General features: G+C 41.8%; 1 protein-coding gene across 4 annotated transcripts in view; it reads left to right on the plus strand.

The window, feature by feature from the left end:
• The window catches only part of FGD5 (FYVE, RhoGEF and PH domain containing 5), a 174,293-nt gene that overhangs the window by 113,376 nt on the left and 33,800 nt on the right, over positions 1–27,117 (plus strand). For 3 of the 4 annotated variants that reach the window (XM_075004989.1, XM_075004988.1, XM_075004986.1), the window contains 7 exons: positions 805–956; positions 3,523–3,679; positions 9,326–9,413; positions 11,341–11,391; positions 12,296–12,354; positions 20,896–20,967; positions 23,232–23,300. In XM_075004989.1, the coding sequence (XP_074861090.1) occupies positions 805–956; positions 3,523–3,679; positions 9,326–9,413; positions 11,341–11,391; positions 12,296–12,354; positions 20,896–20,967; positions 23,232–23,300 (648 nt within the window). The remainder of the gene's footprint in view (positions 1–804; positions 957–3,522; positions 3,680–9,325; positions 9,414–11,340; positions 11,392–12,295; positions 12,355–20,895; positions 20,968–23,231; positions 23,301–27,117) is intronic. The other variant, XM_075004987.1, reaches the window with a different exon arrangement.

Here is a 27,117-nt window from a genome sequence, read left to right on the forward strand (position 1 = left end):
ACAACTGGTTGCAGACCCTGTGCATGCAGCATGGATCCCCAGCTGCAGCAGCAGCAGCCAGAAGCCCTGGGCTAAGGGCTGCTGCCCACGATGACCATAGAGCCCCGCAGGGGCTGGAGAGAGAGCGTCTCTCAACCCCTCAGCTGATGGCCGCCATGGCGGACCCCGCAATTTCGATGTTGCGGGATGCGCAACGACTACACAGTCCCTACTTCGACGTTGAACATCGAAGTAGAGCGCTATTCCCATCCCCTCATGGGGTTAGCGGGTTCGACGTCTCGCCGCCTAACGTCGATGTTAACTTCGAAATAGCGCCCGACACGTGTAGCCGTGACGGGTGCTATTTCGAAGTTAGTGCCGCTACTTCGAAGTAGCATGCACGTGTAGACACGGCTCATGTGACCCAACTGCAATCTAAAGGCTCAAAACCCAGAAAGCAAAATATGCCCAAATTTATGTTTTTAAATAATCTGATGGGTTTGGAAGCAAGGTGGTTGGAGTTGTTTTTTATATTTACTATTTTGAATTCTTGGTACTATGGACTTTATCCTGAAATTTACAGTAACTGTGAAATTAATTAGTGAAGGAAAATGCATCCTATGTTCTCATTCCCCTTTTGGCCATAATATACTAGTATTTATAGTGTATCTTGTAATTCTCATGTCCTGATGAATTGTATGTTGTTTCCTGACTGTTTGTAAATACATTTTGGAATTTGAGGGAAAAATAAGTAATAGTTTAAGTGTCATAAAAAACCTTTGATCTGTTGCCTTAGCTGCTGTGTAACACGTGATGTATTCACAGGATTTCTATGAGGTGGTCTTAAAAGAGCTAGGGAATGAGGATGCCGATGACAGGGAGGAGGTGAAGCTCAAGCAGAGCTTGTGTGAGATCCCTGAAATCTACAAACTTCACCAGGAGATACTTGGAGAGCTGGAGGAAAGAGTCATCAACTGGTAAGTGGCACATTAATGGTCTCATCTAATCCTCAGTGTATTTAAAATACCTTAATTTTCCCTTATTGCAAGAAGTACTGACAACAAGGTTAAGATTACAGCAGAAGAAAGAAAAGAAGAAGCTAAACATCCTTAACAGGGATGGTGCAAAAGCTGAGGGAGCTAAACTTACAGGGACACTGTAAGGTTGAGAGACTGAATTTTGTTGTCTGTGCCATGTTGCTGTATTGTTGTTTTACCTGCCAAAAATACAAATATTTTAGTGCTCTGGACATCCTTCCATGATAAACCATTCAATACAGCCCAGGACTCCTAAGCAGACCCACAAAGCAGTGTGTATACAGTTCCTAGCCCCCCTGAAGCCCCAATCTGGTTGAGTCCCCTAGGTGACTGTCACAAAGCTATCCAATGTCTGTGAACAATGAGTCATAGACTAAAATACAAAGAAAAGGGAACATACAGAAAAAAACCTTCAGAAGTGTTAATATAGGAAAATACTTTTTAATTTTAGATCTCACAGACATTGAAATAAATTAGAGCAATTCTTATAGCAATTTCATAATATTATAGCTTCCAGTTAAAGGAAACCCACTCTGCATTTGAACAAGCTTTGGTGTGGGCTGAGTTTTCAGCCTAAGGACATCTTTCAAGTCTGCTGAGGGTCTCTCCCTAAACAAACTGCCCTAGCTGGACTAAATTTTAACAAGATAAAGCAAGTCTTTGTCTTGCCTAGAAAAAGTCTTTTTCAGTGCTAAAGCAAATTTTTTAAGCAAGACAGGTCCCAGTCTGAGAGACACTTCCAAACTAAAATGCATCAACTAACTGGGACAAGCCTCTGAACAGGATTAACTTCAGTTCCAGTGTTTCTCAACCAGGGATACATGTACCCTTGTGGATACACCAAAGTCTTCCAGAGGGCACATCAATTCATCTAGATAATTGTCTAACTTTACAACAGGCTACATAAAAACGACGAGTAAAGTCAGTACAATCTAAAAGTTCATTCATACAATGATTTGTTTCTACTGCTTCATATGCCTTACAGTAATATGTAAGTACAATATTTGTATTCCAATTATTTTATTTCATAAAGGCTATGTCTACACTACCACTCTCCTTTCGAATGGGGGATGCGAATGAGACACATCAGGATATGCTTATGAGGCACTGCAATGAATATGTGGCACCTCATTAGCATAATGGCGGCCGCAGCACTTTGAAAGTGCCACTTTCGATCACAAGCAGCTCATCTACACGGGGTCCTTTTCAAAGGGACCCTGCAGATGTCAAAATCCCCTTATTCCTATAACCAAGTGCTGTGGCTGCCAGTATGCTAATGAGGTGCTACATATTCATTGCAGCACCTCATTAGTATATCCCCGATGTGTTTCATTAGCATCCCCCTTTCAAAAAGAGGGGTGCTAGTGTAGACACAGTCAAGATTGTAGAAAGTCAGCAAGTGATATTTTTGCATGATTCTGTAAGTAAATTTTAAGTGAGGTGTATGCTGGTGGTATGCAAAACAAATCTTACTCCTGAAAAAGGTACAGTAATCTGGAAAGGTTGAATAGCACTTGTTTGAAGACACCTTAGGACAATGTTTCTCAGCTGGTGGAACAAGTACCCTTATGGGTATGCAAGCGGAGTCTTGGGGTACTTAGAATTTTTTAAAGAGGTATTTTATTTAAAAAAAACGTTGAGAAACACTATGGTAAACAACAGTGAGGTTGAAAACAATTCCTTAATTGACTATGCTAAATAAGTTATTACAAAATGTGAGTTCCCAGTCCTTTTAGCTGTTGTAGGCATTCCTTGACCCTTTAATATATGTGTAGTGAAAATCTGAAAATGTACACTGGCTTCTGACTTTGAAGAGTAAACAGGCCCCTGAATCCTCGCACCTAGAAGTATGTGCTCTGTTTCTCCAGGGCTGCTGGCCATCCCCTGTGTTGTATTCTTGATCAAACTGAAATTCCCAAGGCCACTGTTTAAACCCACCCCCGCAATCTGTTACTCTGACATCCTATGGCCATTGCTCAGTGGCAGCCCAATACAGTACCCTGTTATGTGCAATGCTCTTTTTGGCTGACTCTCTCCCTGTGGATAATTCACCTTCAATAAATAATTAAATCATGTGCCTAGACAAGCAGTTATAAGGAGAGGGAGCTGTGAATGAAGGGAATCTGAGGATGGAGATATTCTCCCACTTGCCCCTGCAATCAGAGCAAAGCTTCTTGTTCACTCTGGAGGAGTTGCAAAGCTTGCTTACAGAAATATGAGCTATGTGAACCAATAAAGAAGACGTTCTTCCTAGCATATATGTAGATAGCTGTTGTAGGAAGATACAGAAAGGGGACAGGTGCCAGACAAGATCTATTCTTCCACAACATATCCACTGCCCAGCACTTCAGTGTGGTTTTGGCCTGAAAATTAAACCTATGCCTTTAGTGAGTGCTCAAAATGGCACTAGCAGGTGTGGGACTGATAAACAGAACGTGTGTAACCACAGTGAAATGAGGCATTTATTTTTGTTATTTATTGAATTGTTCTCTTTTTGTGGCTTTAGGGAGGAACACCAGAAAGTGGCCGATGTTTTTCTCTCAAGAAAATCAAGGTTCAATCACCACACAGCATACATTATGCAGTTTGATAGGAATTTGGCTTTGCTAGATGAAAGCTGCCTTAAATCTTCCCAGCTAGCTACTGTCATCCGGGCGTTTGAGGTGAGGTCCCTCTTCATTTCTCTGCTTGTGTTAATTTATAGTTGCACCTCATTACTGTCTCAAGATATTCCTGTCTGCAACTTCATCAGCCTTCAGAGAGGGCATGGAGGAAGAATCTTAATCATTCCTTGCAAAACACACTCTGACGAGACACGTAATAAAATGTCTCCCTTTCTCTCTCTCTCTGTGTTCACACAAGTATGTCTGAATATGCTTGCTCATGAGTGTACTGGTGGAATCCACCTTAGCCATCTTTTTTCTCTCCCCATTCATCAATTAGCTTATTTAAAGCTCTTTGAATCTGTATATATTATTATACAATTATAACATATAATTGTATAACAAGATACATATTGTCATCATTATCATCCCTTCTCTTCTCTACCCCTCCATATCTCTTCTCCTCCTTCTCGCTAAAACTGTATTTTGTTACATTTTAAAGAGCCTCTTACTGCTCCTCCCACTGCTGTCGATATTTATCAGTCTGTCCTCCTACCTTATGAAGCCAGCAGAGCCCATATTGTCTGGAGAATTAAACAGTTCATTTGTTTTCTTTTCAAGCTGACTTTGGAGTTTTCCAAATTATTCTGACTATCCCCTTTGCCATCATCCCAATGCCCCTAGAAGCAGAAGCAGAGCAATCTCAGAGGGGGACCTGACCTCCTGGTACAAAGCAAGGGATAAGAGCTTCAGCATTAACTCTTTTCACTGGTGTATTGCTTCACAGTTCAGCTACAATCAAAGTTAATAGGATTTTGATTTGAGTCATAAATCCAAGCACGGGCGTGTACTGTGCTGTTGCTATCCTGGGGCTTCTGTTCACTCGTAACTGTGTAACGAGAGGAATAAATAATCATTAAACTAATTGTGCATTTAAAAAAGGAAGAAAGGTGAAGGGGTTTTTCCACTGATTTTTAAGCTGGTACATATGTTTGAAGTTGTCACTGATTTAGGTACCTATTTTTAAAAGAACAGGATGAGGGTTGCAGTTGCAAAATATGCGCAGAAATATCTGTACCTCCGTGGTGGGTTTTACATGGGAAGGAGTAATAGTTCTAGCCATAACCAAGGTAGCCTGAGTTATGCAAAGCTATTGAAGAGCCAGATGCCAGATAATACTTATGAGCCATTAGAGTCAGCCTAGATACATCAGTGAACTTGATTAGGTTTCCTTGGTTGAAAGATTACTGGACTATTAATAATGATTTTCAGTAAATCCTGGATCACTGCAGAAGTTCCAGAGGACTGTGAAAAAGCTAATGTGCCAATTTTTAAAGAGGGTAAATGGAATGACCTAGGTAATTATAAGCTTGCCAGTCTGATGTCAATCCTGGGCAAGATGATGGAGCACCTGATACATAACTCAATTAATAAAGAATTAAAGGACAGTAAAGTAATTAATGAGAATCAACATAGGTTCATGGAAAATAGATCCTGGCAAAGTAACTTGTATCTGTGAAATTATGAGTTTGACTGACAAAGGTACTATTGTTTTGAAGTGTTGACATTGTTTAGAATTCTGTAAAATATTTGATTTGGTACTACGCAGCATTTTGATTAACAAAACTAAAACAATATAAAATGAACATGGCACACATTGAATGGATTAAAAGCTGGATAACTAATTGGTTTCAAAATGTAATGTAAAAGGGGAGTTATCAACAAGCAGTAGTGTTTCCAGTGGGGTCCCTCAGAGATCAGTTCTTGGCCTTATGCTATTTAACATTTCAATCAATGACCTGGAAGAAAACATCAACTCTTTGCAGATGACAGAAATATTGGGGGAATGGTAAATAGAGAAAAAGATAGATAGCTGATTCAGAAGGTAAACAGGACACAAGCAAACAGTATTCACCTAAATAGAAATGTATGCATTGGGGAACAAAGAATGCAGGTTGCATTTACAAAATGGGGGGCACTAGTCTGGGAAGAAGTGGCTAGGATTTTCCCCTGTGTTGGCAATTTATGTGTTGTACAGAAGGAAGACAAAAATCTTTTTTACTAGCCTTTTCTATACTCTTTCTTTTAACTTTGCATCCCTTCACACAGAGAAGAGTGGGTGATGGGCCATTTGAGAATACAGACTGTGCAAAGAAGCTGAATAATGAACTGGGAAGCCAAATACCCTGCCCTGAGCAACTCTCTTTTTTCAAAAACTTTACTGTCAACTCTTTCTTCATGCTTTTCATTGTCCCTGTGTTATTTTCAAGGACCAGATACAATCAAGGGAGCAGGGACAGTCAGTGGACAGCCAGTTGAGAACACAGACTGTGCACAGAAACTGTATAGTGGACTAGGAACCCAAAAACCCTTTCCTCAGCAACTCTTTTTTCCAAATCTTCCTGAGCAATTCTTTACTATGTGCTCCTTCTTCATGGTTTTCATTGTCCCTTTGTTATTTTCAGGGATCAGATGCAATCAAGGGAGAGGGGACAGTCAGCGGATGGCCAGTTGAGGAGACACACACTTGCTGATTTTCATGAAATCCTTGATAATTCAAAAGAAAAAAACAGTCCAGTATCACTTTAAAGACTAACAAAATAATTTATTAGGTGATGAGCTCTCGTGGGACAGACCCACTTCTTCAGATCATAGCCATACCAAAACAGACTCAATATTTAAGGCACAGAGAACCAAAAATAGTAATCAGAGTTGACAAATCAGAAAAATACTATCAAGGTGAGCAAATCAGAGAGTAGAGAGGCAGAAAGGGGCGGGCAGGGGGAGTCAAGAATTAGCTAAAGCCAAGTATATATAAGAGCCCCTATAATGACCTACAAAATTCTCATCCTGGATCAAACCTCTTGTTAATGTGTTGAATTTGAATATAGAAGAGAGTTCAGCAGCGCCGCTTTCCAAACTGTTGTGAAAATTCCTCTTCAGTAAGACACAGACTTTCAGGTCATTAACAGAATGGCCTACTCCAGTAAAGTGCTCGCTGACAGGTTTGTGAATCAGGAGTGTTTTTATGTCTGTTTTATGCCCATTAATACTTGGTCTAAGAGAATTTGAAGTCTGTCTAATGTACAAAGCACCTGGGCATTGTTGGCACATGATGGCATATATGATGTTAGCTGAGGAACATGAGAATGTGCCCGTGATTTTGTGAACAACTTGGTTAGTCCAGTGATGGTATCTCCAGAACAGATATGTGGACAAAGCTGGCAACGGGCCCTGTTGCAAGGAAAAGTTCTAGGACCGGTGTTCCTGCGGTACAGACTGTGGTTGTTGGTGAGAATCCTCATAAAGTTGGGAGGTTGTCTGCAGGAGAGAACAGGCCTGTCACCAAGGGCCTTCTGGAGTGTGGCATACTGATTAAGGATAGGTTGTAGGTCTTTAATTATGCATTGCAGTAGTTTGAGTTGGGGGTTGTAGGTAACGACCAGTGGTGTCCTGTTCTTGGCTTTTTTGGGCCTATCTTGGAGTAGCTGGTCTCTGGGTATTCTTCTGGCCCTGTCGATTTGTTTTTTTAATTTCCTCTGGTGGGTAATTGAGGTTTATGAATATTTGGTAAAGATCTCGTAGTTTTCGGTCTCTGTCAGTAGGATCAGAGCAAATGCGATTGTACCTAAGGGCTTGACTGTAAACAATGGATCTAGCTGTGTGTGAAGGATGGAAGCTAGTTACCGGAAACCCACTGATCACTATACTTACCTACACACTCCACTCAAACCACTGCAATTCCTTATTAAAGACCTACAACCTATCCTTAATCAGGATGCCACACTCCAGAAGGCCCTAGGTGACAGACCTATTCTCTCCTACAGACAACCTCCCAACCTTATGAGGATTCTCACCAACAACCACAGTCTGTACCGCAGGAACACCAGTCCTGGAACTTTTCCTTGCAACAAGGCCCATTGCCAACTTTTTCCACATATCTATTCTGGAGATACCACCACTGGACCTAACCAGGTTATTCACAGAATCACGGGCACATTCTCATGTTCCTCAGCTAACATCATATATGCCATTATATGCCAACAATGCCCAGGTGCTTTGTATATTGGACAGACTTCAAACTCTCTTAGACAAAGAATTAATGGGCATACAACAGACATAAAAACACTCCTGATTCACAAACCTGTCAGTCAGCACTTTAATGGAGTGGGACATTCTCTTAATGACCTGAAAGTTTGCATCTTACTGAAGAGGAATTTTCACAGCAGTAAGGAAAGAGAGGCTGCTGAACTCTCTCTTATATTCAAATTCAACACATCAACACGAGGTTTGATCCAGGATGGGAATTTTCTAGGTCATTATAGGGGCTCCTATATGTACTTGGCTTTATCTAATTCATGACTCCCCCCCCGCCCCTTTCTGCCTCTCTACTCTCTGATTTGCTCACCTTGATAATATTTTCTGATTTGTCAACTCTGATTACTATTTTTGGTTCTCTGTGCCTTAAATATTGAGTCTGTTCTGGTATGGCTATGATCTGAGGAAGTGGGTCTGTCCCACGAAAGCTCATCACCTAATAAATTATTTTGTTAGTCTTTAAAGTGGTACTGGACTGCTTTTTTGTTTTGATAGTATATACACTAGCACGGCTATCTCTCTGTTACTCAATAATTCATTTACAGAAGAAAGAAATTTCTGTTAACTTTGCCATCTTTGTTGATGCCCTACTTTGCCTTCTTTCCAACTGGAAAAAATAGATGTTTGCTTACCACAGGAGGGGAATGAGGGCAATGCAATGTGGGAAGATGATGTCAAATACCAGCAAACATACCCAGAATGCTATGGGAATGAGGGAACTGTGGAATAGGTTCCCACAATGCAGTGCTGCAACAGTCAATGTTTGCCGATTCAGCATGGAAGCAATAAGTTGACTTTGTGAGGAGCACATGGGGAGATGAGGATAGTCAAATTCAAGTTTATAAAATCCAACATTACAAAATCAATATAGTGTAGACGTAGCCCTAGGACCTGAGGTACCTTCTGACTGCTGCAGGTTTCTCCAAGCAACAACTCTGCGGCTGCTTTGTCTCTCCTTTGTGCTCAGGGAGTTCTCATCTGCCCTTTCCAAATAGGAAGAAGGGGCTTTCCAGTTGGGGGTCCTTTCAAAAGGCCCCCGCTTACACAAGTGGCGGCATTCCAAAAGTGGCACTTTCAAATCGCGCATGGCTGCCATTATGCTAATGAGGCACTGCATGTTCATGTCAGCACCTCATTAGCATCTTTGAAACTGCCTCATCAACCTGCCCCCTCTGAAAGGAGGGGACTAGTGTAAACACCGCTTATGTGTTTAGATGATTTATTTCAAAATAGCTAAGTGCTATTTCAAAGTGCACTTTTGTGTGTAGCAGTGTTAGTTTAAAATAAGCTATTATGGAATAGTTTATTTCAGAATAAGGCTGCTGTGTAAATATACCCTAACTCTGAAGTATGATGTGGTATGGAATATGAATGCTACTATAGAATGATGATTTCTCCATACTGGTTCTTTATAATAATGAATATTCTAATCTAAGCTCTGATATATGATGCAGCTAAATGGATAAATTGGGAACAGCTCAGAAACACTTGTGCATGTATTCACCATGGTAGATTTTCCAGGGGGTGCATAATACATGTGAGATCATAATCCAGGACTCAGTCTAGAGAGCACTGACAACTGTGTTTTCCATCTTCTCTTGAGGACAGCAGAAACCTGGTGGCAGCCCCATGAGTGTGAAACACCAATTTTTGAAAATGGTGCAACGCATATTCCAGTATCGTCTGCTGCTCACAGGTCAGCAAGATCAAAACATTTCTAAATTTGCTACAGAAGAGACACATCTTTCATGCAGCATGTTGGGAACTTATGTAGATGGCTGGCCAGGGTTGTGGAGAACAGAAAAGTTTTAGAGCAATGGGAAGAAACACCAGTTGCATGCAATATTTAACTTTCTTGCTTTGTCTTTAGAGCTTTAGGGGAATTACCAAACACGAGGAACTACGCTGTCAGCTAAAATTAGCAAAAGTTATGAGAATTCCGTTGGCACCTTGTAGACTAACAGATATTTTGGAGCATAAGCTTTTGTGGGCAAAGACCTGCTTCGTCAGATGCAATGCAATCTTTGCATTTGAGGAATGGGTCTTTGCTCATGAAAGCTTATGCTCCAAAATATGTTAGTCTATAAGATGCCACAGGACTTCACACTGTTTTTGCAGATACAGACTAATACAACTACCCCTCTGATAAAATTAGGAGAGCCAGTGCAGATGCAATGCTTTTGGTTTCCCATTCATGCTTGGAAGAAACTATTGTAGACAGCACTGGTTCACCCAAATTTGTTCCCAGCATTGCACTCAACTGGCAAAAAACAATGCTTGTATATCACCCAGGATGGCTGCTGCATGGAGATACAAGGTACTGAATAGACATTGAAAGACATTCTAAACAAGGGGTGGCTACAATAGTACACCTAGTTTGGAAAAGTTCATAGATGCTAGCACATGCCCTCATTCAGATGGTAGAACAAGCAGGGCTTTTTTAAAGCAAAGTCATTCAATTTCTCTGTATAGTGCAAAAATAAAATACACAGGCTCTTGAATTTATACCTAGCTGTTTCTATCCAAAAAAGGAAGGGTATTTAATCTCAACACTGGTTGCCAAACACTGTTCTACAACCAAAAGGAATTTCTCATCTCAGTGAAACATCTCTAGCCAAGTGCATCTGGGAAAGGGTAAATACTATGTCAACACAGCACATTACCTACCTGTCAGACTATGCTTTGAAAAGCACAGTAGCAGACTCCTCTTAACCTTCCAGAATACAGATAAGTACCAGTACAATTAAGAGGTGTGGAAGTGCCAGGACGAAATGAACTCATGAATAGGGAGACTGAGGAGAGGAGAGGAGAGGAGTGGGGGTTCCATGACCCAGGTTGTGCTTTGGTATAGAGACCTGATTCTTACATGTGAAATCTGGGAGCTTGCATTAATCAAAGGGCTAATTTAATAAATAAAAGCACTCAGCTACTATAGTGATGAGGGCCATATAAGGCTCTAGACAGAGAGAAATACCCTTACTCATAGGAGTAGCCCAACTCAAGCCAGTGGAACTATTTGTGTGTGACAAGATTTGCAAGATTGGACTTTAAGTAAGATTTCTATTGTATATAGTTTACTGAATCTATTTCCAGATTTTAATTTAGCTCCAGTGACCGTTACTGAAATTCTCTGTCCAAAACACTGGAACATTGAAATACTGAATTGCTCTACTGTGTCCACATAGTCCATTTCCTATTAACATAAGAAATCAGTAATTATATCTACGACCGTGCATTCAAATGGGAAGAGAGAAAATGTCCACCAGAAGACCACATATTAATCAAACCGTGTCATACTCAGTAGCTTCTCTTGGCTGAGAAACAAGGAAACATTTAAAACAGCTCCAGTTACCGAGTGTTTACAACTTTCATGGTTTGCTTTGCTTCTCAGGTTTAAATGAACCCAAAATATCAAAACAAAACTCAGTAAAGAAAAAAAAAAGCAAGATTTAAATTTGGAAGGAAATTAAACCAACCTAGACCTCACTTTGCTTTCTCTCCCGGTAATTTTATAAAAGAGTAAAGGATTGTAGGATACTGTGGTCATGTGTTTCAGCTAGTTAAACCAAACTTCAATTATTGGAGAATTTACTGGATGTTCTACATCTGATTGTTTCCTACAGATTATTTGAATAACCTTTGTCCTGACTCTGCAGAGTATGAAGACACACAAGGTAATTTCAAATGGATATAAGAAAAACTTGTATTTAGTATTTTAAATAACTACCAGGGAGGTCAGTCCTGAGAGCGTATGACTGTAGCCCAAGCTGTGATGGCATAGTCTTTCTGAGGTCTCACTGCTAATTTAGGGGAGGCTGACTCTCCAGTATAAACACTGTGAACAGAGACCATATCTTTTTGTGTTTGTACAGGGCCAAACATATAAATTATCATTAACAGAGCAATGTATTACAGTCAAAAATGGATCTGGAAAAATTATTAAAGCAATGTTTGACAGTGCGGCTGCTGTACCGTATGATCGTAAACTAGAGCATGTGACTAAATAAGTAGGTTAAACTATCATAACAACATTGCTGGTGTGAAGTATGAATAAAAACACTGAATATTGTTCACTTTTGTCCTTTTGAACCATCTTTATATTACACAAGAATGTGACCATAAAAAAGTTTGGCCATTTTTTTTTGTTCTGTCCACAAAAATAATCTTCAGCAATTGGCAACCCTGTTCCTGATTGACACTGTATATAACTGAGATCAGAACTTGGCCCACCATTGAAAGCATTAGCCATAAGCTAAACCCACTATGATTAGAAAAAACTGCAATTAGTAAGTGTGTCACGAGATGATTTGGTGAAATTCCAAAGAACTTAAAGGTGATCCCATAAGCTTTTTTGTTAGGAGCAAGCTTGGCTCATGAAATTATAGTGAAATGGAAACAAAGGAAAGGAAAGAGGAAATCTGATGCAGAAAGCAAGTAGGACTGTTTGCGGTCCTAGTTGTTATGGGCATCTTAGCCAAAAAATTTCTTTAAAAGATGTATTCATAAAAAGGTGGGATAAAGATTGCTTCTTCTAACCTCTCATATGCTTCTTGCCTCTCTTTGTTTCTTCACCCTCAGCTGCCTTACTCATGGTCTCTGAAATTACAGACCGAGCCAACGACAGCATGCAGCAAGGGGTGAGTTTTGATTTCATGATTGATACTGTCTTCTCTGAGTTTCCTGAGAGGTATGTGTCACCTCTCTGAACTATCCCTGAAATCCAAACCCTTTAGTTGAGGATATGTTCTCTATAGTGTGCTCCAAATCTAGGCTTCAGGGGTTAAATTCTGCTTTTGTTCATAGCGGAGTAAATCTAAAGTATCTCAACTGATTTGCAAGATGTAAACTAGTACATAATTTAGCCCAAAGTCTTTGTTTTCTCTTTGGCTGTGGGTTGTTAATATTGTACACAGAGGAATGAATGACTGAGATACCGTAAATTTCATGGACCCACCTTCCAATCTGGGTTGTATTCAGGTATGTAATCTTAGCTGAAGATATCATAGGTATGATCGTGTTCCCATAGATGTTAATAACCCTGATACTGAGCTCACTAAGGCTCTGTCTACACTAGAGGGTTTTATCAACAAAACAGACATTTTCACGACAAAGCCCATGGAGCGTCCACATTAAAAATTAATTTTGTCAACAGAACTTGGCACTTTTATCAATAGCCTTCTGCCTCTCCCCCATGCAAGAATAAAGAATCTGTCAACAAAAAAGACATCTGGATTCTCCAGGGCACCCTCTGTTGAGAGAGGGCTTCAAGTCACTGGGCAGCCCTGTCTTCTGTGCTTCCAGTTGGCTGCTCTGTCGAGAGACTAGCCAGGCAGTCTGGCAAAAGGGTGGATCAATGGAGCAATCTGCTTTCATGTGTGGTTGAGATCTGTTGACAAAAGTTTTGTTGGAAATCTTCTGACAGCAGCTTCTGTCAAAAGATCACTCTGATGTAGACCTAGCCCAAGGGTATTTCTATACAGACAAGCTACTCGTGGGCTTATCTACCAGCACTAGCTTGAACTGACCAGCGTGGGTAACAACAGAAATGAAGATAGAACAGTGTGGGCTTCAGTGCAGGTACTCAAACCCTGGCACAGACCCTGAGTATGTATTCAACTTTATCTTCTAGGCTTGGGATTTTATTATGCCTTTGTCTGCTACACAAAGAATCCATTAGGACCACGTACCTTCTCTCTGGCTGTGTCTGCATGTGCCCCCTCCAAAAGGAGGGGACATGTTAATGAGGCAGTTCAGAGGATGCTAATGAGGCACTGACATGAATATGCAGTGGACATGAATATGCAGTGCCTCATTAGCATAATGGCAGTTGCACGTGATTTGAAAGTGCAGCTTTTGAAATGCACACCGCCTGTGTAGATGGGGGCCTTTTGGAAGGACCCCTGATTTCGAAAGCCCCTTATTCCTAAAACTAAATAGGAAGAAGGGGCTTTTGAAGTCAGGGGTGCTTTTGAAAGTCTCCCGTCTGCACAGGTGGTGTGTGTTCCGAAAGCGGCACTTTCAAATCATACGCAGCTGCCACTATGCTAATGAGGTGCTGCATATTCAAGTCAGTGCCTCATTAGCATTTTCCAAATGGCCTCTTTGGGGGCATACGTGGACACAGCCTCTGTGTAGTAACAGAGAGACAGCTGTGTTAGTCTATATTCTAATGAAACAAAAAAGCAGTCATGTAGCACTTTAAAGACTAATAAAATAATTTATTAGGTGATGAGCTTTCATGGGGCAGACCCACTTTTTCAGATCTGGAGATGGTGCTGTATCAGAAATGGCATGATGGTTTTTTAACACAGATATCCAAAAACAATTGAAATAATAACTGACAAAGCAGATAGATAGGACAGAAAGGGTTGGGGAGTGAAAGAGGAGACAGAAAGGCGGGGAGGAGGGAAGACAATTAGTAACTAAGTGTCCTGCCTGAGATCAGTATGAATATCAAAGGGATATTCTGTGTGTGTGTAGGTAATTATATGCTGCCATCAAATCATCTCTTACCTTCACTTTAATAATCTCAATAATGATGATCATTATGGCAGTCATTCAGACTTCATTGAATGCACAAACCAAAAGATGAGAAAAATAGACAAGAATCCTGATATCAATATGGAAAAGGAGAATCACGTGAACTAAAGTATCAAACAAGTGCTTTTGAGAAAGCATTTATTTTCGGACATGATTTTAAAAGCCCATTATTTTAAAGGTGACAAAATGGATGGGTTTAGGCAGATGCTATAGGGCTGCCTCAGCAACATATTTGTCACCTCCTGGCCTGGGGTACTCTTCGTCAGTGGTTTTCAATCAGTGTGCTGTAGCACATGGTGTGCTATGAAAACTATCCAAGTGTGTCATGAAATTTCCTCCATTTTCCCTTGTTATGGCTCTCGGTGGGTGGAGAGAATTGACAACTCTGCACCAGCTGGGGCTCAAACAGCAAAGCTGCCTGTGTCCCAGGTGGTGCGGGGTTCAGCAGTTCCCGTCCCCATCATGCTGGCTCTTTGCAGAACCACTGTAAGGGGAAATGCTGATCCCCCAGGACACTGTTCACACCACAAGGCAGCTGAAATGCTGCTTCTCAGCTTGAACAACCTGGCAGGGAGCCCGCCCCCACTCCCTGAAGTGGCAAAGGGGAGGGAGGGAGGACGGGAGCCTTCTGGAGGTGAGACATGGTTTAAAAGCTGCATCCTGGCTCCAATGGAGTGGCAGGGAGGGAGAGCTGCTTTCAGAGGTTACTTGTTTACTCAACATCCCTAGTATGGCATTGAGCAGATTCTGAAAATATGCCTGTACTCACTGTGTAAGTGCATTCTGTGGTGGATTTGAAACATTAATGCACTGAACCTTGTTTAGCTTGTTGTGTTCACTACTGTGCTGCAAACCTCTCTTGTAAGACTGTAACCATATTACATATAGGCAGATGTGACATTTATGAGCAGTCGATTCAGCTGAAAAAAGCGTATCTGCCATGGAACTGTTTCTTATTCTGAAGCATGCCAGGTTACTGAAAAGGCTGGGAATTACTAGTCTAGGTGCCCTACTGGCATGAGGAGTGAAAGCATTTGGTAAGGAAAGGCTTCCCAAATGTTCAGCATGTTAGCGTTACAGGTTGAACCTCTCTAATCTTGAACTCTCATTCATAAACATCCGTAATCCAGCATGATTTTAGTTAGCCAGACAATCACTTATCATGGGTGTGGCCAAGTTTCCTGTGGTTCCATAAAGTTTGTTTACAGCCACCACTCCTCGGTCTCAGTGTTCTGTGCTGTTATTTAGCTCTATTTTACTCCTAAATGTCTTCTAAGAGCCCAGTAAGTAAGTGTTGGTAATGTGCTAGACAGTATTGACCTCCCATGGTTCAGTAAATTCTCTCAGTTGACATCTGTCCAGGCATGAGGGTGCCAAACTTGAAAGGTTCAACCTGTAGTCACTTGCAGTAGCTGAGGCCAGAAATGAGGGGAAGGAAAGAGAGAGAGAGCAAAGTGGAAGCAGCTGCTTACAGCGGATGAGTCCTTGGAGCCAAGAATGTCAACTTTTGCTCACATCTGGGAAGCTCAGTGGTCAGATTTAAAGTAGCATCTCTGATATGCGTGCCAAGGCCCAAAGCAAAGCCAGCATTTTCACAAGCTATTTTACAGCACAGATTACAGTTAACGCTTTCCTCACAGTTAGGCTACGTCTACACTAGCACGCTACGTCAAAGTAGCCTATTTCGAAGTAAGAACATTGAAATAGGCTACTTCAACGTGTATCATCTACACGTCCTCCAGGACTGGTGCTGTCGACGTTCAACGTTGAAGTTGCGACAGGGAACATCAAAAGGAGCCGCCCCAGAAGGAAATGCAGAGCATCCACACACACAAGCACTCTCCGTCAAAATAAGGGGCCAGCAAAGCCTGCAGACAGGGTCACAGGCTGGACTAGTCCTTGTGGGGCAAGAGCAAGCCACTCCCTTAAAGGGCCCCTCCCTGACACACTCGGCCTGCACAGCACAAGTTCCACAGAGCTGACAACCGGTTGCAGACCCGTGCACACAGCATGGACCCCCAGCTGCAGCAGCAGCAGCAGCCGGAAGCCCTGGGCTAAGGGCTGCTGCACGCAGCGACCACAGAGCCCTGCAGGGGCTGGACAGAGCATCTCTCAACCCCTCAGCTGATGGCCGCCATGGAGGACCCCGCTATTTCGATGGAGCGGGAAACGGATCGTCTACACATGCCCTACTTCGATGCTGAATGTTGAAGTAGGGCGCTATTCCCGTCTTTGGACAGGAATACCGATTTCAACGTCTCGGTGCCCAACGTCAATTTCAATGTCAAAATAGCGCATGACGCGTGTAGACGCGACGCATGCTATTTCGATGTTGTGCCAGCTACTTCGAAGTAGCTGGCTAGTGTAGACGCACCCTTAGAGACAGATAAACCTTTTCTCCACCACTAATTTTAATGTTTGTACAGCAGAGGGATAGGAAATGCAGCTAAAACTGTTCCTATGATTCCAATTGATGATAAAGCTGCCTTAGCAGAGCTGCTGTGAACAATGCTGGTGGAAAAGAGTGAGACTCTTGAAGCCAGTATTAAAACCTCTGTAGATGTCAAGATGATCAAGACTTGTGCCAAACTTGTTTGCCACAAGGCCTTAGCAGGTTTCTCCATTCATGCATTTTTCACTCAGCCATGAGAACTGGATCAGTAGTTTTAGGAGCTAGGGTTGTGATTTGCCCTGATAATCTGTATAATAGATAAAGACCATTTGCAAAATACCGGTCTGATTCTGGCTCTGATTCTGAAAACCTAAAAGTGTAGGCCTGTTTGGATATGTGATTTCTGGTGTGAGCCCATTTTCATTTCTTTGTTTTGAAGTTTATTCCTTCCTCTTTGCCATCTATCTAGCTGGAAACAAATCTCTATTATCCCTCAGTACAGCAGTGGCACACATCTGGCCCAATTAGCGTATATGTATCTGTGTATGTGACCTTCCTGACATATTTAAATTCTGCAAAAGCTAAACCTTCATCTCAAAAATAGCACTAGAAAGGTGAACTCTTCCACACTTTGAAGCATAGATTTTTATTTGTTTTATTGAGTTCCTATCCAATTGGTTACCTAATGACATCCCTCCCCCATTTCCTGCCTTGAAGGCACAGCAGGGAATCTTGGCCATAGTTTGCATGACATTTGGAGACATTGGGCCTTTATAGAAGTGGTGGACTGTATAAATTTTGCTGATTTAGTTTATTTCAGAATGATTTCTTCTAAATTTCCCTTTTGACTTTTGCACTTTATTTTTATCAATATTGTATTATTAAGAAAGTGGCATGGAAGATATTAAACAAATTTTCCTCCTCTTTCTCCAAGCACTGTAAATGCACTTGGTGTTTTGGAGGGGCAGGCTTCATGAGATGCAAATTGCTGACCTTGGAAAATAATTTCCAGTATCTTAAACCACTCGTATACAAGTACACACAAATCTGCATCTTCTTTTTCTCTAATTCATAGATTATCAATGCAAAGCAGCTAACAGCTGATTCTAATTAGAAAACAGAGTCATTCAGCATACAGTATTAATAACTTGACGTGTACCTGGATGAATTCCTAGACTATAATTTAGACTTGGGATAGGAAAGAGAGTCCTGTAGGTACTAACACGTCATACTACAATTCCAGATTTGACAGGAGCATTGAATTACACACCTTTGTTTTCTATGGAACACCAAGAATTAACTTATTAGCTTTTCCTTTAATGGTAACCATACTCTGTACCTTTTCCCTTAGTAACTTTTATCCCAGGATTTCAAAACACTTTAGAAACATTAATTAGCCCTATATATGAAAGTGAAGTAGAAAATGTTATTTGCATTTAACGTATGCACAAACAAAAGTTCAGAGTAGCCCCTGTCTCTCACATTATTAGACACTCATGGCTCTAAGAGGCATTCACTACTTTGAGCTAAGGGCTGTATTTACTCTTTAAACCTCTATGGTCTATTACAGCTGCCCATGAAGTGTTAAAACTCATAGTTGGTGTTAATAATTGGTAAATTCCTGAGGAACTTTGTCCACACAGACAAAATGATAATAATTTCATTGCCTTATGGAAGTTGTTGTTCACGGCTAAGCTAGCGAGATATGGATTTCATACCTCTGCAATACTAATTGGGTGGTGCTGATTTTTGATTCCTGGGTCCTAGCTTGTAAAGGTGAATTGAAATAGGGAAGCATTATAGAATTATTTAATGCAGGTTCAATGATATGGGACAGAGTATACGTAATAGACTATGAAGTCCTTCACTTTTAAGTCACTGGTTTGAATCTTGACAGAAAAAGTCACTACATCTCATGGCTGTTTGGTTCAAATAAGAGTCCGAATTTTAAAATATTAACAAGCTGATGTGTTTTGCTTGAAATTAAGAATGCTTGTGCATGAAAATAAAATAAGATCACAGAATCATAGAACACTAGAACTGGAAGGGACCTCAAAAGGTCTTCAAGTCCAGTACCCTGCCTTCATGGCAGGACTAAGCACCATCTATATCATCCCTATTATATATTTATCTAACCTGTTCTTAAATATCTCCAATGATGGAGATTCTACAGCCACCCTAGGCAATTTATCCTGACACTTAGCAAGCTTGCAAACATATAAAATCCTTGGAGTATGACGCACAGTCTTTAGTGTGTTGCTGATCTGGGTTGCTTTACAGTCTTTTGGAAAAGTAAAACTTTTCAGTTCAGGTTTTAGTCTCAGTTTCTGTCTGTTATTTAACAGGAAGGTAAACGCACTGCATTGGGCAGGACAAAAACAATCCATCATGAACTGCAGCGCACCATGTCCTGTCACCAGATGCAACAATGGGGGGTGGGGCAGGAGGGAGCAAAAGGGGCAGTTACCCAGCATTTCAAAGGGGCCAAGAGCTTCAGCCACCACCACTGCTACTTTGGCAGCTCCAGGCCCCTTTGAAACACCATGGGAGCTCTGCTCCAGCTGCATCTGGCTGTGTGAGGGGAGGGGGCAGCACCACAATCTGGGAGGTGCTGAGGGCTAACCACCCTGGGCCCCTCCCCTTTCGGGGCACAGAGCTGTGGCCCCCTCCCACCTTGCCCTGGGCCCATGGCAGCTGTTGGTGCTGCTGCCTGTCTCAGCAGTAAGACATTGCATTGGCCTGAAATATTTTTAGCATAATCCAAAGATCTTGAAAGACTAAACTGGATGCATAATGAATATTGCCTTCTGAATCTCTGTGGGCTAGGTCATAGACATACCTACTTAACCCAACTCTTTTCTTTGTCAATGACCCTGAAAGAATATAACATGCTCTGTACTAGTCAATGGAGAGACATACAAGCGATCTGACTTATACCCAGGCAATCCCTTTGACTCTGATTCAACATAGGTAATATCCTGATGTAGATTAATGGAGGGGAGAAAAGCAGCCCACTGTCTACCATAGCAAAAAAACTGAAGTCAAAACAGAAAAGCTGTTAGACAACAAAGCATTTTTCCCTCTTTACAGTGACCTGCATCAGGATGGTCCCAAAGCTGATTACAGATTCTGTGGCTTACACGGCTAGACAGCTGAAATTTTAGCCCAAAAGCAACTAGTATGGGCAGCACAGTCCTAATTTTTTGTTATTTTCCAGTGACGTCTCAGAGCCGTTGCTGGGCAGTCACTTTTGGTCTCATAGTGCAAGAATGATCAGTAGAAATCCTAACTGAATCACCTGAGTTTGTCATACAGTTTCCTTGGTATCCAGCATTATAACAGCACCATATTCTAAATAAAAAGCTGCAAGGGAGGATGGGGGTTACCCTATAAAAGAGAAGAGACCTGAGAGACTGACAGAAACTCTTTACCAACATTTTAAAAGTAATTACAATAACTAAAATCTTGTCCCTTCCCCCAGCACAAATAGGTCCCTTCTGATGGATACTGCCCCTTTAATGCGAGAATAGGTTTGCTTAGATTCATTTTGCAAACCCCGTTGGGTGATAAGTTGATACCGTGTACCAGTGCTTACCGATTGTGCCTGTGATACTTACACTAGGTAAGCAGTTAATGCTATCAGGCTTTGGTAATGAGCTCCCTGATCTTTGCAAGATGGCTGAAAGTAAGGATTGGCTTCTTTACCTGCTCTCTAGTTAACCTTACAGACCCCTGGTGCAAATCCATTAATCCTGAATTTAAAACCCCAGACAATCCTAGTAATGGTTCTAAAACATAAAGACATTCTTTCAATTACCCTTGTCACATCAGCAATAGCAGCCATTGGGTAAAAGGAGACAGTGATGTATGGACCCATTGGGGTGCGTTCATAGGGGTGGTTCGTGGATGAAAAATATCACTACAGAGTTATTCTATCAGTAATGGGCACTGTGTTTGGATAGAAAGCAGTGAGTGTGAGTGCCATGGACAGACAGATATATGGCAACCCACTCACAGGTGGGGAAGCAGCTCAATTAAGCCCCACGTTAGGCCCTGAGCTGTCTATCTGGGCTTAAAATCTGTCTGGCTGTCTCTTTTGATATCAGACTGCTTAATATCAATGTTATCTCTTGGTCAGAGAAATAAAATAATCAGGAGGAAGGTGGAGAGGGTGGGGGGGGGGAGGGTGTCTAAAGAACAATCATCATCATCATCCTACCTCCTAAATTCTCTTTCTCTCCCTCAGGAAAACTTGCAGAAACTGGTAAATATTGAACACAGCGTCAGGGGACAAAGCAACCTCCTCCAGCCAGGAAGGGTGAGTGCTGCAGTTGGCCCTCCTCTGATAAGGACATTGTTTTCAACCAGCTTTATTTCTGTTTGTGTGGGTGGTGAGATTTCAGACCTCATGTCTACAGGTGTTGTTTACTGGGACATTCTGATAAGTGCTGAAGCACTGGTTTATGTAAAAGGCCTTCACTCTGTCAGCACTGAGACAGACATGCCAAGTCTTGTTAGCAGTGACGGTGGGGCGGGGAGGCGCAGGCAGGAGCAGCCCCTATTTTCTCAGCAAACTAGCTATCGGTGTTATGCTCTAGCTGCCCCAAAGCTCACTGGTACAGTGCATGTCGGAACTGCTTTTTTCCCGTAACGCCCATGTTTCAAGTTTTCAAATTCTGGCAAGTATAGATGGTTGGCCTGAGAACTTTGTAGTTGTACTGGGCTGGGTAAAGAGCCTGGAGTGAGGGGAAATGACCTGTTTTCATTGTTAACAAGAAGTCCTGTAGCACCTTATAGACTAACAGATATTTTGGAGCATAAGCTTTCATGGGCAAAGACCCACTTCATCAGATGCATCTAATAAAGCAGGTCTTTGCCCACAAAAGCTTATGTTCCAAAATATCTGTTAGTCTATAAGGTGCCACAGGATTTCTTGCTGTTCTCAAAGATACAGACTAACACGGCTATCTCTCTGATACGTGTTTTCATTGTTGTTATTATTCTCATTCCCCAGAGGTACTTTTAATGTAATACAGTGTTTCCCAAAGTATGGTATGCATTCCACAAGTGGTACAGGAAAGGATTTCAAGGGATAGGTGGCAGAAAATAAATGACTGAAAATCAGGAGATAAGGACTGGGAGAGGGAATAGGCTGATAAGGCCGAAGTCCTGAAAGGTGTACGTGAATGTTTTAAGTTTGGGAAACACTGATATATCATTTCCAAGTGATACAGAAATAGACTTGTCTGTATCACACACAACACACACACACTTTAAATATCTTTTCACTAGTATTGCCTTGTCTTCCACATCACATTCAAACTGATTCTCTCTACTTTCAAGCCTGCATAATTCAGCTCCTTCAATCCCTCTGCTTAAGCTTCCTTTTTTGAGCCTTACAAACATGGAACTTCCCTTCAGTATAACAATATCTTAAAATGAAAACTTTGTGTTTCTCTCTGAAAGTATGCACACTGCTAATCTAAGGAACCTCAGAATCTCACCACTACAGCAGTCATCTATCTTTTCCTCTAACATACTACTATTGTGACTACCACTTGTTAGGTAATGTTTAAACTTGGGGCCTGATTTTACCATCCCTAATTCATAAGATTTGCAGGATTGGACCCTTCAATAGTAAACTATTCTGGAAGGAAATACTCGGTCAGATCCTGATCTTATTTACAGCAGCATAGAGTAGGATCTAAAAATTTGTGAGGGTTCCATGTTGGGAACCCCTGTGAATGTTGAATTTTGCGAATATGACAGCCTGCGGCTGTCGGTGCTCCTGCCTGGGGCCCTGGAAAAGCGACAGCTGCTGGTGCTCCCTGCCCAAAGCCCCTAGGGGAAGCGGTGGCTGCCGGTGCTCCTGTCTGGGGCCTAGAGAAGCAGCAGCCTATGGCACTCCATGCCCCAGAGCTCCGGGGAAGTGGTGGCCGCTGGCACTCTATGTCTCAGAATCCCGGGGAAGCAGCCGCTCCAGCCACTCACAAATTATTGAATTCACAAGCCATAGATTCTCGAATACTGAGACTCTACTGTAAATGTATACTAATTCTGTTGGTTTCAACAGTTACTCTGGATCTAATCACGTTACTGAGATCAGAATCTAGTAGTCCATGGTCTTACTGTTGGGAGGACCATATACTTACGGTGCTATGTGTGCTACTTATGCTTTTTTTTATGTGTGTGTTTATGTGTGTGTGATTGTAGGGGGATATCTTAAAAAGTGAATGTCCTTTTATTGGCATATGTTACATGTAGGCTCCACTACTGTAGACAGTCATTTCTGTATAAACAGATCTGACAGTGGGGAAGTGAAGTGAGCAAGAAATAGTCCTGTCCATGACAAAGATTTAGCACTGGTATGAAAGTAAATGGTAAAGAGGAGCAATGCTCACACTTGGTTGATCCAAGAGAGATAGGACTGATCTAAATAATGAATAGCCCTTATTATAATGAGGAGGATCAGACTAACAGAGACGGGAATCTTCTCCAGTAAAGGCAAAAGATATTTAATGCAATTCCTTCACTTTAAAGTGTTCACAGCAATGATACTGATAGCCCCATTTCCTCCCTCAGGAGTTTCTAAAAGAAGGAACACTGATGAAAGTGTCCAGGAAAAACAGGCATCCTCGGCATTTGTTCTTGGTAAGGATATTTCATTGGTGTATTGCCTTTCTTATATCATATCATGGGTTGCCATGACTGCTAGAGACTGAATATGGCCCTGAACTACAGATGAACTTGTGCACACTGGGATTTCCCAGTAGTTTAAACAGCACTTGTGATTGCTGTGTGAATGAGAGAGAGATGTTGACTTCTACAATGTACTTTTCAGAAGGGCTCACACCTACAACTGTCACCAGTATTTCAAAAGTGCTCAGCACAGCAAGAGTGGCTGTGTTGCTGAGTGGCCTGTTTTCTCTGATTTTGGCCTTGAAATTAACTCAGTTTCTCCTCAGATTGAAGCTCACAATTTTCCACCATGGTTTGGTTACTCTAGTGACTTGACCTTCCAGCTAAGTCTTGAAATAGTCTGCCCTTTTCCATCCAAAACACGGACATACAAGAGTATTCAGTCCCCAGTCCCCAGGTTGGCACAGTGCCTCCTACCCAAGGATCTGTCTTCCCTCTGGGGAAATTCAGACACTCTTCAAACTCCGCTTTGGGCTTTGCTCTTACCGCCCAGGCTCTCTTGGGCTTCTCTGAGTCTTTCTCAGCTTGGTAGCAAGAGAGGCTCCAAGCATTTCCTACATAGTTTCCCTTCTCATCCGATAGCTCTCCACAAGTTTCTCTTATTTCCATCCCAGAAAGACTGACTTGGCTATATGATCAGTCTGCACCATGACTGCTCATTATCTCCACGAAGAGAATGTCATAGGTGCAGTTGGACCTGTCTCTCCTTAATGGGCCAGTCACATTTTTTATTTTACTTTTGTATAAAAGTAATGGCCAGTGGCTAGACCAGAGATCTGGGAGTCAAGACTCCTGGATTCTATTCTCAGGTCTGCAGCTAGTTCACTCAATAATCATAGGAAAATCACTTTACCTTTCTGTGCCTCTTTTTCCCCCCTCTATACCATGGGGATATTGAAACCTACCTACTTCTTACTTCGGTTTTGGGAAGAAGGGGCTTTCAAAATCCAGGGAGTCCTTTCAAAAGGCCCTTGTCTACACTGGCGGTGTGCATTTCAAAAGGGGCACTTTCGAAATGTGCATGGCCACCATTACGATGATGAGGCACTGCATATTCATGGCAGTGCCTCATTAGCATCTGCTGAAGTGGCTCATTAGCATCCCCCTTTCAAAAGACAGGGGCTAGTGTAGCCACGGCCTTAGAGTGATACCCTAATCCTATCGAAGTTACTGGCAACACTCCAGGGAGACCAGGATTTGGCCTGAAATGTTTTGTAAAATGTAATTTTTAGATCCTTTTTATGGTCCCTAATGTCTCAATTGCTATGCCAAAATAGTGCATTAAAATGGGATGAATATGATTGGGTTTTGCTTTGGGAATTTTATGGATGAAATAAATAAATGTGCCTGTTAGACACTGAAAAAAAATAAAGAAATTATTGGATTTCAGATGTGCACAGGAGAGGCCTAACACTGCTCCCACTGATGTCAAAGTAGAACAAAGCAGAATGCTTGGGAGATTCTCACCTAAAAAGTACCTGCTAGGGCAAAAGCCTGAGGACTTTTATTCCCCAATTTACCCTAAAAATAAATCAAACTAGGATTGTCATTCTCATGCTATTAAAATGGCATGTATACATGCACCATGCTTTATGTGTTTCCATGTACATTTTTGTGTAAGCCTCTGTGTTTCATTTTTGTTCTTTGCATGTGGACACGTCTATAGTGTGTGTTTTTGTGTGTGTTTGTGTATAAGCCTGTGTGTGGCCTGTACATCCATGTATTTTATGCAAGTGTTGTGTATGCAAAGCTATTGAAGCTGGCTGTCTTGTACAGGCTGCTGGTATTGTTGAATCTGGTGTTTCCTGGCAGGATGTTTGCTGTGTTTTGCTGGGTGCCTGTTTCCTGAGTCCAGTCTCTGTTTACACGGATGTTGGAGCCTCTTTGGAGAGAACACAGAATAGGCTGCTGAAGCTGGCAGGCCTCCTAATCGCCCCCGACCCCCACCCACAAGACTCTTCAATTCAAACACTCTCTCTTATCTCACATTTCCAAGAGTTTCTCCACAAAAGCTGCTTGTGTTGGACATGAGGTGGGGGAAGCTGCCATTGGGTAGGAGATTTTGTTCAACACTCCAGACAACCAGGCTGGAGTTTAGCAGGATTCTGAGCAGTGCAACACCATCTCAACTAAGAATGTAAAATCTCATTTAATTAGTTAACCAGCTAAATGTTGAGTTTAATGGGCTCTGCAACAGGCCCTACAGAGCAGGAGCAACATCCTTCCCGAGTTAGGCAGGGGGTCTATTGCAGCCCCCACTGGTTAACCAGTTAAACATTAACATCTCTAATCTCAACTTGAGCCTCAATGTTTCACCCTTTAAGTTAATAGGAGTTTTATCATTCACTTAATTTGGAGCAGCATAAGGCCTTTACAGAACAATTTTAGGACCATCAAATGTGTGGCAGGTGTTTCCGCAGAATAAATCATCTGGATTTATTTAGTACTATGCGGTGGGTGATCTTGTTTGTCCTAATTCTGAGTCAACTTAAATTTCATAAGTTTGAACATTCAATGTGAACTCTAATATTACTGGGTTCACATCACACTTAAAAAGGCTTGTGATGAACTCAGGGAGAAGAATTAGACCAAATCTATACTGAAGTGGGAGGTCTAATTAAGATACACACCTCCAGCTACATTCTTTACATATCTGGAATCGATGTAACTTAATTCAAGCTTCCACTGTGGGATATTGCTGGCAGTAAATGCTCACATAGACTTCCTTTATTCCTCGTGAGGAGCACCCTGTGAGTACAATTTAGCATGTCCCTGCCAGACACACAAAATCAAACTCTTGAAGATCAACCTTGGCAGCATTGTTCTTCTCCATAGTGTACATGTGCCCTTATACAGGGAATGTATTTGTGGACTGAGCGTGTGTGTCTATGTATTGAGGGACACAGAATGGAAATATTAGTTTAATTAACCTCTCCTGTGTTGTTCAACCACCATGACCATTTCAAGCTCTTGGTGATCTCTGGCATATTGACTCTCCTTAATCTCAGAGACCTACAATAGGCTGTATATTGCCATGCATCTTCCATGACAGTTGCAGCCGCTGTGGACTTCCTAATCCTAAATGAGTGCCCAGTTGACTAGTAACTAGCCATGGCAGCAAGTTTACATAGGACTCTCTTTTGCCTGGAAGTTTTTTTCTTAGTGGTCTGGAACTGCTGAAACTCTCTTTTAACTTACATAATTATTTCTATTCCTCCCAAGTCTTGAGAACACTGTAGGCCTGAAGCATGAGATTGTCATCAATATCCAAAAGCAGTGTTCCACATGGTGAATATCACCCTCAGATACTGCAAGAAATGGGCTATGCTGGAGGAGATGGTGCCTGACAAATGTAACAAAAACTCCATAACTGCTAGTCTTCATCTCTGGCTCTTCACAGACACTGCCAGAAGGCTCACCACCTTACCTCACACTCTCAACAAGTGATTTTGAAAAATTTCAGTAGAAACCAAGTCAATAGGAGAGTTACCACTCAAATAAGTGGATGCAACATAGGGTCCAAAGAGGAAAATATTGTCAAATCCTTATGACATTTATACACATGGCAAAAGTTTCTGGAAACCAAGCAAGGAGAAAGAGCTGAACATTCATTGTGGCCTCCCCTTAGAGAAAAGGCCTAGGAAACAGAGTCAGCAGCTAGACACTTGCCAAGGGATTGGGCAGTTTGATCTCTTCTAGCCCAATTCCCCTGAGATTCCCAAAGCCTGTCAGAGGGTCTTTCATTACCTTTCAGAAGTCATTACTTCAA

Source organism: Carettochelys insculpta, chromosome 11 (assembly GCF_033958435.1).
Source record: "Carettochelys insculpta isolate YL-2023 chromosome 11, ASM3395843v1, whole genome shotgun sequence".
NCBI lineage: Eukaryota > Metazoa > Chordata > Testudines > Carettochelyidae > Carettochelys > Carettochelys insculpta.